Raw genomic sequence first — 15,335 nt, 5'->3', positions numbered from 1 at the left:
AATCCGTTGAAATTGAACCATGTTGCTTTTATGACAAATATTGTTATATAATTAAAATGAAATTAATTTAGATTAATTACAACGCCTCTAATTCGTTAGAATTAACATTGATAAAAAGTAGGGGTGGGCCTCAATTTAAAAAAATTATCTATTTCATTTTTTTTTTGTTTTTACTACAAAATATCCTAGTATGTTTTCTTCAGAAGCAAACTCTTATAAAAGTAAAATTTGTTTTTTCAAACAGTAAACAATCTCCCAGAGTTTATCAAAGTTTCTCCAAAATGTGACTCATAATTCAAATGTGGATGGGGCCGCTTTGTCCAAAGTTCAGGGTTGTGTTCACCTGGGTCAACACAACTTCAGTGTTTGAAGTGGAGGATTGGCCAACCCGCCACTTCAAAGTGGGTTCAAGCCTTTCAGTTGCACGTGAAAACCACAAACATAAATCAAAATGCACTTATTCAAAAAGTAAATGTAAAAGTAAAGTATTTTTTTCTTAATCTAATACATACACTGAGGCAAGTGAGGGTGATTCATTTTTATCATTGTAATTATAAGTATTTAATGTTGTTATTCTAACCGTATTTACCACAAACTAATCCTTTCTTCTTCCATGCAGGTGTGGGCTACGGCATGATGGTGGTGTCCACCTATATCGGGATCTATTACAATGTGGTTATTTGCATTGCCTTCTACTACTTTTTCACATCCATGACAAACGTACTGCCATGGACGTACTGCAACAACCCCTGGAATACGCCTGACTGCAGTGGAGTGGTACCCCAAAGCAATGGCAGTATGGCTAACGTCACTCGTAGCATGGTGGACGGAGTCAGTGAGTTAGTAAACCGCACCAAGAGAACCAGCCCCAGCGAGGAATACTGGAAGTAAGTCTCAGATCATTGTGAACATCTTGAATCATGGGCAGGACGGTCGACGAGTGGTTTAATCACCTGCACCACAGTCAAGAAATCTGGGTTTGAATTGCAGCTCGGACCATCCTGTGTGTAGCTTGCATGTTCTCCCTGTGCTTCAACATTCTAAAAACATGCTGAGGTTAGCTATTTTGTGTCCATACTGGATGTGCCCTGTGATTGACTGGTGACAAGACCAAGGTCTACCCAGCCTTTTGTCCATAGTCAACTCTGATTTTTGGAAAAGAATGCCATTGGAGGCCATACAAGGATTATGCAATTCTGGTTTGTTGTGCTCGAGGACCAACATGCACCTCTAAGATAAGGTTGGCTCACACGTGCTTCACTTCGGCGGACCCGTTTCAAACATTTGGACTAGATGCTTTTCATCAATTTTTAACAGCCCCATTAGTTTATTGGTGGACATTCCCCATTTATCTGAAGTCAGGAGCCACTTACTGGAGACAGTTTTGAAATAAAAAATGGATAAAAACTGTCAGTAAAAACGGAGCGTTTTGGCCACTTGCTCATACAATAGTGTTTCAGAACGCATTTTTACAAGTAAAAAATGCAAAACTTAAAGAAAAAGGTCTCACAATTGAAGAACATTGCCGTTGTTTCAGCATTTGTGTCCACCATGCCGTCACACTGAATAAAGCTTCTCCGGTCAAGTGTACAAATACTGTGATCAGTTGAACAGACACTCAATAACTCAAATTTTCAATCCAAATATATTCCAAGCACAGTATCAAAATGATTCTTTTGGGTTCAGACAAGCAGTTGATGCACATGTGGGTGGTGCCAGCATGGTATGCGAAAGACAGCTCTGTGTGAAACGGGATTATTTTAAAGATGTTGTCTTCAGTACAGCTAGTTTCATCAGTGCGTTATTCAAGCATGAATGAAATATGATGGGAATTGCTGGACCTACCTTAATTTGTTAATTTAATAATAACCATTTGCACTCACATTCACAACTATGGGCAATTTAGAGTCTCCAAATAACATACCATGCATGTTTTGGGGATATGGGAGAAAACCGGAGTGCCTGGAGAAAACCCACGCAGGCACAGTGAGAACATGCCAACTCCACACAGGCGGGGCCGGGATTTAAACCCGGTCCTCAGAACTGTGAGGCAGATGTGCTAACCAGCCACCCACCATTCCGCCACATCTAAATTCGAACTAGTAGTAGTTTAACTAGTACCTAGTTTGGAATTAAACTCAAAGTACATCAACCTCTAAACCACAGGTGTCAAACTCAAGGCTCATCTTTATTTGCCAAGTATGTCCAAAACATACAAGGAATTTGTCTCTGGTAGTTGGAGCCGCTCTAGTACGACAACAGACAGTCAACTGACCGACAATACTTTTCTCCACTACACACACTGACTGGTAAACAAAAAAGTTAATGCCAAGTCCCGTTGACACGTTATATGTATTTCCATTTGTATTTGTTTTTGGTTTTACGTGTCTTTCATACTCCTTCAAATGCACTGTGTGAACAGTATGAACCCAGAGTATGAATATGACTCAAATAAAACAATGGCCTATGTTTAGCACACCAAAAAAATGTGCATCAAACGCACAACTGTAAATTCAATTTATTCCAGTGTTATGCAAATATGAGCTGCTGTAACTTAATAATGGTGCAAAAATCAATAGAGGGGGTTAAAGTCTAGAAAGCAGTTTTGAATACAGCAACCTAGTCAGTAAAGAGAAAAAAAAAAAATTTCCTACATGCTTGTAAAAAGGCGCATGTGTTTATTTTAGACACTATGTTTTGGACATCTCTGATGGCATTGGGAACTTTGGAGAAGTACGCCTCCCCATCCTGGGCTGCCTGGCTGTGTCCTGGGTGGTGGTCTTTCTCTGCCTCATCAGGGGCGTCAAATCCTCTGGAAAGGTCAGTCAAACATTTGTGAATATTTTAGAACTTGTACGTTGAGAGTTCCAAGTTGGACCTGATGAAAACAGACCGAGCAAGTAGATTTCCTCTTATCTCGCTATTCTGTTTTGCAGAATTCATTAAGTGGTTGTGTACATGTTTGCATTTGCAGGTGGTGTACTTTACAGCCACGTTCCCATATGTTGTTTTGACCATCCTGTTCATTCGCGGGATTACTCTAGATGGAGCCATCAATGGCATCATGTATTACTTGACTCCGCAGTGGCAGAAGGTCCTTGATGCAAAGGTATTTTTTTAAATTGCTTTTTTGAAATCTTAAACGATACCATCTTAAACCAAAAATACTTCAGCTTCAGGGGTTAATTATAATTTTGAATAATTAATAAATTAACAAAATTAGAAGCACATCATGCTTTCCTGTTGTTGTTATGAAACCCGATCACAACATTGGTCTACATGCTGATCTATCAATCGCTATGAAAACCCAGACATCTGTTATGTTACGGGAAAAACCCCTGCAATTACATAGATAGAAATAACAATTGCTCTATCACATACACTTTCATACACTGTCATCAATTTGATGATGTTTTTCTAGGTGTGGGGAGATGCTGCATCACAGATTTTCTATTCCCTGGGATGTGCTTGGGGTGGTCTTATTACCATGGCTTCTTATAACAAGTTCCACAACAATTGTTTCAGGTACTTCGAACTGTTTTTAAATCCATGTTTCTCGGCAACACACAGTAAAAGTACTACAATTCCCAAATGACTGTTCGATCTTCCTTGTTCCTTACGGCCGTGCTGAAATAAATACATTTAAAATAAACTCCAAAAGTTTACGTATGAAATGAAAACTAAGGGGCGGCACGGTGGACGACTGGTTAGAGCGTCAGCCTCACAGTTCTGAGGACCCGGGTTCAATCCCTGGCCCCACCTGTGTGGAGTTTGCATGTTCTCCCCGTGCCTGCGTGGGTTTTCTCCGGGCACTCCGGTTTCTTCCCACATCCCAAAAACATGCATGAATTGGAGACTCTAAATTGCCCGTAGGTGTGACTGTGAGTGCGAATGGTTGTTTGTTTGTATGTGCCCTGCGATTGGGTGGCAACCAGTTCAGGGTGTACCCCGCCTCCTGCCCGATGACAGCTGGGATAGGCTCCAGCACGCCCGCGACCCTAGTGAGGAGAAGCGGCTCAGAAAATGGATGGATGGATGGATGAAAACTAAGGATATTTTTGCTATAATTATCATTAGTTTTAATTAGTTTTGTTTACGTAAAATGTAGTTTCAGTTAGTTTTTTCAATTTTAGTTTTATTGTACTTAGTTTTCGTTCACTATAATAACCTTAGTTCAAACCAATATAAGTGTTTTTTTTTTTTTTTTAATTATCAAGCAGAATCATCGATCAAACTCTTGACCTCCTTACAGTGTGGAAGTGAGCCAATGATCACATTGTAGAAAACATATTTGATAAACTAATGATAAACAAATGAAATGTTATTATTTTATAGATCATGCCATCTACTGTATGTCATCTCATGTCTCATGTGGTGTAACTAAAATGTTTGCTGAAACTGATGTGGTGATCAAGCATATCATGATGCATTGGAGTATTGGCAAATGTTTGTGTCTGGCGTTTGTGAATATCCTATTCCAGGTTATTTGTGTACTGGGCTGACCGCCACAGAGCAGCGTCTTATTAGTTGCAATAGTCTGTGAAGCTCGATAGGCCTAAAATGATGAAGAGGCAAAAAGAAAAGGCAATTTTAGGGAGGAAACGTAAAGCTACTCTAGCCTCGAGACAACTGGTGAGAGGGACAGGAATATGTGACATTCGCCAAATGAAGGCCACCGAGCCAGGAGCCAAGTTGAAGGGTGAATGCCCTAAATGTGATTTGTATTTGAGACAATGCGATGTGAGATGGGGCAATACAGCAGGAAAATCACAGATTGTTGGGAACTGGTAACTGCACTGAACACCACGGGAGTGGGGCAATGAATGAGAGGAAAGGCGATAAGGAAACAAAGGATTTAGTAATTTACTCTCCTGAGCTCGTCCACACTTGCTGACAAGAGCGGGGGCATCGGGGGGAGAGTAGAATGGCTGAAAGTGTCAACTGACTCGAAGCTATCTGTGCACACAGCTGCACTCTAGACTAATCTGCTTCAGCGGTGTCGTCCCAGTGGACTCGTCTGCAACCTCGCAGATTGGTGCACATCAGTTGGACCGGCAGGTGGAAGGCAGGGCAAGAATCTCTCGTGACGTTTATTGCTTGCAAACAAGAACATTTGTCTCAAAATAGGTTAGACCTCTAACTACTTCTTTTACTTACGGTAGATCTAAAACGTCTACACACCCAACTTCAAATGTTAGATTTTTGTGACATAAAAAAAAAAAAAAACCAGACCAAGATCAATCTTTTCAAAACATTTTACACCAATAATGGTATAACCTAACCGTAACCTGTGCAACTCAACTGAAGAAAAAGGAGCTCTTCAAGAGGAGGGAAGTGAAAATGAACAACTGTCAAGAAAAAACCTGAGATGTGAATCTGCTCGAATATCTGTGCCCTCATAATCTGACACACACTTTGAGGTTTTCTGCAAAGAGTGGCCAAATATTGTCACGTCTAGATGCGCCACTCTGACTCACTCTTGAATACGACTACCCTAAAAGACGGAGTGCCGTAAGGTGCTACAACTAAGTCATAGTTACAGGGTGTGCACATTCAATCAATCAGGTTATTTTAGGTTTTTAGGTTTTATTTTACTCTGAGAAGATGAGAAATCAGATTAGTTGCACAGGTTAAATGGCACAATCAGGCGGATTTATTTTCATGACTTATCATGATCTCATCTTTTAACATCACAAAAACCTGGCGTTTGAACAGGGGTGTGTAGACTTTTTATATGCACAGTATGTGGATATAAAGTGAACATTTTGGGAGTTTTTTTTTTTTTTTTTTTTTTTTGTGCCAGCATATCTGTGACCCAGAGAATAGAGTAAGGTCTATAAAAGTGTGGTGTTTATGGGTGCATAATGGGTGCATGTGTTATGGGTGCATGTGCCTGAGCAGCTGTGTAATTACTGTCCAATCTGTGTTTCTATGTACAGAGACAGCATCATCATCAGCATAACCAACTGTGCAACCAGTGTGTACGCTGGCTTTGTCATTTTCTCCATCCTGGGCTTCATGGCACACCACCTCAACGTGCCCGTGTCACAGGTAGCAGACCATGGCCCAGGACTGGCCTTTGTGGCCTACCCAGAAGCCCTCACTCTGCTGCCCATTTCTCCACTGTGGTCGCTACTCTTCTTCTTCATGTTAATCCTTCTGGGACTGGGAACTCAGGTAAGGCTTGAACGCAAGTTCAACCATAGTAATTTTTTTCTATACGCCACATAATGTGTGAGTTAACTGTATTATGTAGGGCATGCACATATGCAGTAGACAACCTAATCTAAAGTAACCCTCCCTGCCCTGTTTATAGCATAGACATGAAGATATGTCCAAAGTAAAAAATTGTATAGGAAAACAAACTATCATGAAAGTAGAGTACAATAATTGCAGTAGTAATGATTTTAAATAGGTAAATTGGTTTGTTTTCCTCGTAAATACATTGCAAAATACTGTGAATAATCATAAACGGTACTTTTATATGGTGGTGGCACACTTATGCAATCGTTTTTAAATGTATGTTGATGATATGGTTGAGGTAATGCTAAAACATAAGTGGTTTACTATGAGAACTGGCTGCTGGCCCCTCTGAGTCAAACAAATGATCCAATAAAAGTAAAGCCTTTTTGACCTGTTTTGTCTGCCACTGCTTGTTGCAAACAGACTTTTTGTTCACAGTAAAATATTTGGCAAATATGGTCATGCTGTACCTCCTCAACAAAGGGTGCAACCTAATCATGTGCCAGTGTGACGAGAGCAAAACTTGGTGTACAGCCAAACTGCTTTCATTATCCTAAACTTGAGTGTAGCTGCCTACTCTCAAGGGCAACAGTTTTGCATGTTTGTGCAGATCTTCTATTTTTCACCCATTTTTTTCCCCTTTAGTTCTGTTTACTGGAGACACTGGTGACGGCCATTGTTGATGAGATTGGCACCGACTGGATCATCAGGAACAAGACTGTAGTTACACTGTGTGTGGCTATTGTTGGATTTCTCCTGGGAGTTCCACTAACAACTCAGGTAAGTCCACATCACATGCACACCATGGCTGAAATCATTTTTGTTTCCCACTGTGGGATTTACAGTATATTAAAAAAAAATGCTGCATACAGAACATTGATTGTTTTAGTTGAATTCACTTTAGTGTTGTGTTTGTAACATGGGCCAAAAATAGTGTCCATTTGTTGAGTGTTGATTAAGTTAGGACACCCCTACTACTGTTGAGTCAATGTTATTAAAAAAAACAACAACTTATTTTAAATGTATTTTATTTCATCTGACCTTGTCATTGCATCCTGGTTTCTTTTTTTGACCAACTTTTATGAAACGAGTACTGTATCATGAACACGCGATCATACATGTACATGTAGATATTTTGTACCGTAATTGAGAATTGTTTTGAGCCATTTTCTGTTTATGTCTGCAGGCAGGAATCTACTGGTTGCTACTGATGGATAACTACGCTGCCAGTTTCTCTCTGGTTATCATCTCTTGCATCATGTGTGTCTGCGTCATGTATGTTTATGGTAAGGAGTTGCATGGGCTGAACACTTCTTAAACTCTTCATTGTTCTTGTGGAATGGGGATGAACCTTTTTTTGTAAGAAAAGACTGGTTTTTGACTTAGTATTTATTTTAGGTTGGTGGCCTAGTTTTCTTTGTCAATGGTAGGCCATTTTATAAACTAAATAGTTTTCCAAACTACAAACACAGTGGCACAGTTTGTTAAACAAACCAATTTACCTATTTGAAATCATTACTACTGCAATTATTGCACTTGACTTTAATGATAGAATCTAGTTTTTTTTTCTTTTTTTTTTTGCGTCCTACTTAATGTATTTATTTACTTCACCTTATCCAGGTTAAAAAGTCACCAATTGTGGTAAACACAACACAGAAACAGAACAGAAATTTTGAACTGTAGCAATAGCATCTAAAATAGCATTAAGACCTGAGATGCATCTGGCCTGGTAGACTAATATGCAATGTTACTTCTTCATATCATTATTTCATATCTACCATTTAAAGTTTCAATTCATACACATTGTTGCTTTAATTCTGTTTTTTGCATGGAGTTCAATTGTAATTTTCCTAAATCACTACTTCACTTTTTTCTTTCATTCAGGTCACCGAAACTACTTTAAAGATGTCGAGATGATGTTGGGTTTCCCTCCCCCGCTCTTCTTCAAAGTCTGCTGGAGGTTCATCTCCCCTGTCATTATCTCTGTAAGTTAACGCTCACAACAAACAGTCTGCATACCGCTGGCACATTTTAGGAATATGACCTACATTTGGAGCTAATCTGTTGGGCTTTGTTTCCAATTCCAACCTCAGAGTGCAAATCTTTTTGACTGGGAAATGGACATATGCAGCTGCTATCAGTAGAATTTCCCAACCACACATACAGTATTTGTCCACTAAGCTGCTAGGCCAACCAATAAATTCATTGTTGTGGATTACTGGTCGGATTCTTGGCATTTTTACCCTTTCCATCACTGACAAAAAACTGTTCTCCAGACCTCTTGAATCAAACCAATTGCCTGTTGTTATGCTTTCACAATTTCACCCATTAGTCAATTAGTGTCAGTGCACATCTAACTGGGGTTATTATGTCGCTCAATAAATGTTTGACAATTAGTTTTCTGTTAACAACTAATACACTAAGCCAGACATGCTCTTGCATGCCAGAAAATGCAAGCGCACTCCTCTTTCATTCTATCTTTCTCCCCCCCCCATCTCTCTCTCTCTCTCTTTTTCTCTTCACACACACACACATTCACGCACACACATCCACACAGACACATTTGACATGAAGCGTTATAAACAGGTATGCCACGGGCCCCATTGTAAGGAAAATCCAACTCATGGCTTAGCTTTGGAAGATTGGTAGGTGGCGAATGTAGGCACTTTTCTATATGTGATGGTTTCCTTGGGTGGTTGTGCATTTTCAGGTTATGTCCCTCTTAAACGCACATGGGAACCAACTGGACCTTTTCTTTTACGGAGCCTTGGGCGCCGATGATCTGTGACATTTCTTAGTGTGGAAAATGAATTCTCACACATTGCCGTCGAGGCGCCAAATGTTAGTTTGAAAGTAGTCAGCTTACTTGGAATCGCCATCAGGTACTTTGACAGGATGTGATTTCTTGCTTTTTCTTTTTTTCCTTCCTCCTTTTTCCGTCAAATCCACCTGTTGCCCGTACGGACCGGACGGGCCAAACATTCGGGAGATCGACCGGCCTGCCTAAATTGTGTTCCACGCAACGTAGGTTGAGACATGATGGCCCTCTTCCCGATAAAATAATTAGATTTTAACGCTTAAACTTAAATCACGTTAAACCGGAAGTAACGCAGGCGTCGCTTCCATCTTATTCTTTTCTCCAAAATTAATTAGGTTTTTATCCAAACCAATATACGCTACACTCACAATGAGCATCTTGTGAAAGTGTAATACAAAATAGTAATAAAAATAAAATTGTAACAAAGAAAAGTGAATTAAAATTTAAAACTTCATACCTCTCTGTTTGGGACAATCAGCAATGCATTATTTTCTTTGAAAAGGCACAGTCTACAACTGTTGAATTAGATCTACTGTTAGATTTGGCCAGTGATTGTGTATTTGTTCCATTTTCTGCAACAGTCACTTATTCACTTGCTTCTCTTTTGTCCCCACAGTTCATCCTAATCTTCACAGTGGTGCAGTACAAACCCATCACCTATAATGACTACGTGTATCCCGGTTGGTCTCTGGCCATTGGCTTCTCAATGGCGCTGTCCTCGGTGGTCTGCATACCTATCTATGCCTTCTACAAGATCTCAAGGTCCCCAGGGGCCACCTTCAGAGAGGTATCAGCAGCTTTGATATTTGCTTATTGAGTGAAACCCCACTATTCATGGGGGAGGGACTAAGCCCTGCCACAAATCGCGAAAATCCGTCAGCCATTGATGCCCACCAATAAAGATTTGTCATCTTTGAATTTTTTAATTGTATTAATTAGTTATTCTCATTATGGGGAAAGGGAAAATTCAACTCACATTCAGCTGCAAACTTTGTATTGCAGACTTCATTGCCTATGAAAGTCGGAAGATGGCGGCGTAACACTTCTTTTCAAATTGACAAAGCTATGGCCTGACGAAATGAAGGCGTCCCGTAGGTTCAACGTAGTTGCCTGGCACCAAAATGACACTAAAGCCATACCTTTTATAATACACGTGGCTTTGGTCTTAACATAAAAACGGAGAATAGTGGAGGATGTTTTTTAGAAAACGAAGGACAAAGCTCCCCCCAGAAATCCATAAACTGCGAAGAAGCTGGGTTTGTGTGTGTGTGCGCGTGTGTTTATTTTGAACATGTACAAATAAACGAACAAATAGCTATTAGAAGTACACAAGGCAAACAAACAATATCAAAACAAAACAATCACCTATGCAAACAACCAAAACAAAGTTAACAAAAAAAACAACAACTCTAAACCGATGATGATTAACTCGCTTTCTCAAAAGGGAATAGGAAGAAGTGTCATTTATCTGTTTCTACCCTTTAGTCTGTATTACATTTTGAATATTGCAACATTATTTCATAATTTTCATAAACTAATTCCATAACACAATATAATATTATATACAATATACTACATGCAATTGACTTTATTTATTAACCACGTGTATACATGTTTAATTATACATAGTATACTAGCTGCCAGTTATGCCAATCACTGATGTATACCGTTTTTAAATGCTTTATAGATCACCTTTCATAAAATGATATGAAAGTGCTTTCCGTAGTTAAAATCAATGCCAGCCCCCCTCACGCAGACCCTTTCCAAAAAAAAATGGATATCATGGTAAACTTTATTTATTTCCATAATTCCATTCAAAAAGTTAAACTTCCATAGATTATAGATTCAGGGCCCACAATGGAAACATTTTTCTCCACTTTCCCAAAAAACATGCGTGGTAGTTTTAATTGAAGACTAAATTGTCCTACAGACAATTAGTTGTGAATGTAAGTGACTCCATTTATGTATTGCATCATCCTCTAAATCACCTGTCCTCCTCTTTTGCCGCTCAGCGGTTGAAGCACGCGTGCCAGGCAGATCCGAAGTGGGGGCCGGCCCTGCGGGAGCACCGCACGGGTCGCTACGCCCCCACGGCCTCCGAAGACAGTGCGGAGGTTCATCCCTTCAAGGAGAAGGACGAGGTGAAGGAGGAGCAGCGGGAGGAGGAGAATGAGAGGAAGGATGAAATCAGCCTCACCATCCAGGGAAGCAACGGCTCCACCAACACACACAACAACCCCAACCCAAGTGCATAGATGGCGTCCCGCTCTGTCACCCACGACTGATGCCATTTCCCCCTTCTCCTCTATCTGCACCACACTTTCCCACAGTCCTCTGTGGGGAAGATCCCTTTTCGCTGGAGACCTTTACATATTGTAAAGGCTTATTCTATTCAATCTAACCTCTGCTAGCTACCTGCGTGACATCTTTATGGGGAAAAAAAAACAAGGCACAAAAAAAAATAAAAATAAAGAATAAATTGGATCACTGTCCAAAAGATTTCCTTTGTACATTTGCGTGTGTGCGTGGATTGTTTGTGTTTGACATAATTTAATAATTCAGTTTGTTTTCCCTTACATTTGTCTGTAAAAACACGTACCTGCATATGCCAAGTTCAGATGCAGTTCAAGGTATGGCGGATTGTAAGGCTGATTGCGTCTGTCGGACTCGCAGCAGCACAGAGACACACGCCTGTCATCTCATTATGGACCTGCTGATTCAGATTTATACACATTATAAGGAATATAATTACAAACACTAATTTACACTGGGGGCATTCATTATGCACGTTTTACAATGCAGTCACCTCACACAAAGTTGATTTGAACGATTGCTGGTTTTTCTTTCTTACTTTATGACGATGATGAGACGCTGAGTACAACCAGAAGCTTCCAAGATGGGTGATTGACTGTGAACATTTTTTTTTTTTTGAATTTTTATTTATTTTTATTTTTTTTTCGCCACTAGAGCTGCTGCTTGAATCAAAAACTTTCGTCACTGTCTCCCTTTCATACATACCGCACACGCACACATTATAGCACATAGTTCTTTGCACATACAGGTAATTTAAAAAAATAAAAATAATAAACACCAGGGCCATTCTCAGGTTTCAAGTAAACTTTGTGGTGTGCCTGGGGAGACCTCATGAATGAACTCATTGAAAAATGATACATTCTACAGTATATAATATTACCCAACACGGACACACAAACACACACACTGGGTGCGTCTGTGTACGGTATTTGATGTATCAAGAAGTGATACCTCTTCTCTAGTCTTCCAGCAATCCTTTTTGTGTGAAATGAAATTTTGGGATGTGCATTAGGGAGAATCTTAAATGGAGGAGGTAGCCAGTGAAGGCATGATTGGTTTTTATCTCGTCTTACTTTGTGTGGTTGTAGCAGTCCACCCAATGTGCTGTGTCCTGTGTTCAGGTCTGCACAAGTTTATCGTCTTCTGAGGCTGTGATGTGATGTGGAAAAAAAAGGGCAGCTTGTTTCCAGAACAGCACCCATTTTGTTTGAGTTTTTATCATAAATGTGAAATGTAGTTATATAGTTTTGGACGAGAAGTGTCATTTAATCATCTCACTATAGTGGTAGTGTAGTAAATCATTATTAAGACACATTGTTTTATTTTGTATAAAAATAAAAACTTGAATCAGACTGAAATATTCATGTTTACCCTTTCACTTCTGATTTATTTTGAGATCTTGTGAGAGAGAATAATTGATGTTGATGTTTTTAAAAGTAAACATTTGAGGTTTGTCCTGCTACAAACCCTGCACAAAACTACAATACCATTAAGTGTGTGTTTCACATGGTTGTTCTGTATTTCCATCTTTGGTATGTTTTGTGGACACCTGAAAGTCCACTGGTGCAGATTTGACTACTTTCTTGCGTGCGTGGTGATGAACCTTCATTCGTCCAAGTTATTTTCAGAGGCAAAACGCTATAACAACATGTGATACAATATCGTATACATTATATTGCAATCTAAAGTGCATTAAGGAATAGTGCAACACTTTACATTGTTTATTCTTGTACATTGAAAAGTGTAAGTTTGAGTCCCCAGCCAATAAGTAAGAAGTAGTGGTAATAGTGAATGCCGAAAGATTTTTACCACATTTATTTGAGCCCATCAAGCCAGCTATTATCCAATTCTCCCGCTATTTTTTTTATTTTATTATTATTATTATTTTTTTTTTTAGACTAGTGAAAACACTTTTCTCCCAAGATCAGTCTCCTCTTGTCTGCTCGCCACGTGCCATAGTGCAGTTGCTAAATGTTTCCACAAGATGGGCCCATGTTGACATGCACAGCAGTCAAGTCACAGTACCGCTCCCAATGTGGCCAGAGATGCACTTGACATAATATAGGATGTCAGGTTATAAAACAGAGCTCAAATGATTTCTGTATTATTGCAGTTCGAAGTAAAGACATCATGTTGTCTGTCCTTTTAGCTCTACACACCCCATATCTCAATCTCTGCTGGCCCGCAACTCTTCTGACCTTTGTATAGAAAATGTACAAATTCTATAAATAACTGTGTGTAAGTTTATCTCTACTTTTATTCTGAGCGCGGCGAGTATGAGAGTTGTGGGTTGCGAAGTCATTGCCTTTGGAGTTGTCATTTCTAGTTGTTTAATGTAGATGTCATGTATTGTGTACTGCATGTAGTGGATAAGCTTTTACTGCTGAGTCTGCATGTATCGCAGACGTAGAGTTAATGTCGATGTACCTCTAATCTTGACTTTTATTCTGCTAATCATATAAAGCCCATCTTTTAAAACTATTTTGTACTATGAGAAGAAAAAGAAATCAACCTTTTTATCTTCCAATTTCAGTCATTGTTTATCTGCGTTCCATGACACTACTGTGTTTTTTTTGTTCTGTTTTGTTTGTTTTTTAAAGTATATTATCAGAAAACATAATATATCCAGCTAGTATTGTATGAGTATTGCCAAACAAAAAAGCTTTGGATTGAAACTTGAACTACAGACAAATGGTCAGTTTTCACAGTGAGTGGTCTCGTGTATGGACAGTGGTTGCAGCAACATAACATTGTTTCTGTTTCTGTTTTTTATTTTAATTTTGTTTGTTTGTTTTACGTGTGGTTAAAGCTCAATACCGACAGTGGCCACTAATGATCACACTAATACCAGACATTCACAATTTTAAAACCTGAGCAAAACAAACACCAAATAATAATAATTATATTAATATCAATGATAGCAATAATAGTTGATTGATGAAGAATGATTCCACAGATTTCAGGACCCATTTTTCATTTCGCAGTCTGTGGTATATTCTGCATAAGGTATTTATAATATGGTTAGCGCTGCATATTTTAATGTGAAAAGAACAAAAAAAGCACACTGGGGTGCAAAATGTTGCTAATATTGTACAAAATCTACGACCCTGTTTGCAACATTGCCTCTTGAAATTACCACTTCTCCAATATTTATCTCATGTAATATTAATTTAAATGCACTTTTTAATTTTTTTTTTTTTTTTTTTTTTTTTTTTACAAGCAACAAGAGGAAATGTGCTTTGACTATGAATGCACATTTCCATGTTGGAAAAAAAAAAAAAAAAAAACATTTGCAGTGATCCTACAGAAAGAAATGGTGCGTGTAGTTCTTGAATTGCTGTCTTCTTACCATGTATAAAATGTTACATGGTAGGATTCAAGAGGAAATGCACAGGTTAAAAGAGTACAGTTCTTCTGATACCTTCTATCATATCTCTATCTAACTGTCTGTTCGTCTTGTTCTTCAACCTTTAGGGCCAAAATGCATTGAAATGTCTTAGTCCTGTCAGCTGTATATTGTAAAACTGTTCAATTAAATTGATAAATAAAAATCTATTTTAAAGATCAGCATTTGTGTGATTACGTTTGTCAACATGAATAAACGAATGATAGTCATGTGCTCATGCCCACATTAGAATCACTTATCTATGATCTATAAAAGCACATTCCTTTTAATACATCCTCAGCATATTACATACTTAAAGCAGACATTTTGATGGATGAAATATTGAAGTTTTAAAAAAAGATTACATCGTGTCATTTGTTGACAACAAAATAATGTAAGAATGAATGAAGCCCAATTCAACCTATTTTGGACTGGATTCAAAATTGTAGTAGTCAGAATCAAAGAGGGGAAATAGTGTAAGATCACAGGCTTATCCAACCTGTGTGAATTCTCAAGAAAACTCATACGCGCCAATGGGTGGTCTTCTGCCGGGGATCCTCTCCGACCTTTCAGCGC

The 15,335-nt window shown here is 38.9% G+C and overlaps 1 protein-coding gene across 3 annotated transcripts in view; it reads left to right on the top strand.

Annotated features, from left to right (window-relative positions):
• Positions 1-14,941, top strand: part of slc6a9 (solute carrier family 6 member 9) — a 53,805-nt gene extending 38,864 nt beyond the window's left edge. For all 3 annotated transcript variants that reach the window (XM_061693745.1, XM_061693743.1, XM_061693746.1), the window contains exons 4-13: positions 620-887; positions 2,688-2,820; positions 2,975-3,109; positions 3,422-3,525; positions 5,940-6,177; positions 6,889-7,023; positions 7,430-7,529; positions 8,128-8,228; positions 9,678-9,848; positions 11,074-14,941. In XM_061693745.1, coding sequence (XP_061549729.1) covers positions 620-887; positions 2,688-2,820; positions 2,975-3,109; positions 3,422-3,525; positions 5,940-6,177; positions 6,889-7,023; positions 7,430-7,529; positions 8,128-8,228; positions 9,678-9,848; positions 11,074-11,316 — 1,628 coding nt within the window. In that variant the 3' untranslated portion in view covers positions 11,317-14,941. The remainder of the gene's footprint in view (positions 1-619; positions 888-2,687; positions 2,821-2,974; positions 3,110-3,421; positions 3,526-5,939; positions 6,178-6,888; positions 7,024-7,429; positions 7,530-8,127; positions 8,229-9,677; positions 9,849-11,073) is intronic.
• Positions 14,942-15,335: the final 394 nt, after the last annotated feature.

Source organism: Phycodurus eques, chromosome 13, assembly GCF_024500275.1.
Source record: "Phycodurus eques isolate BA_2022a chromosome 13, UOR_Pequ_1.1, whole genome shotgun sequence".
NCBI classification, from domain to species: Eukaryota; Metazoa; Chordata; class Actinopteri; order Syngnathiformes; family Syngnathidae; genus Phycodurus; species Phycodurus eques.
This window is presented reverse-complemented; position numbering and strand designations above follow the sequence as displayed.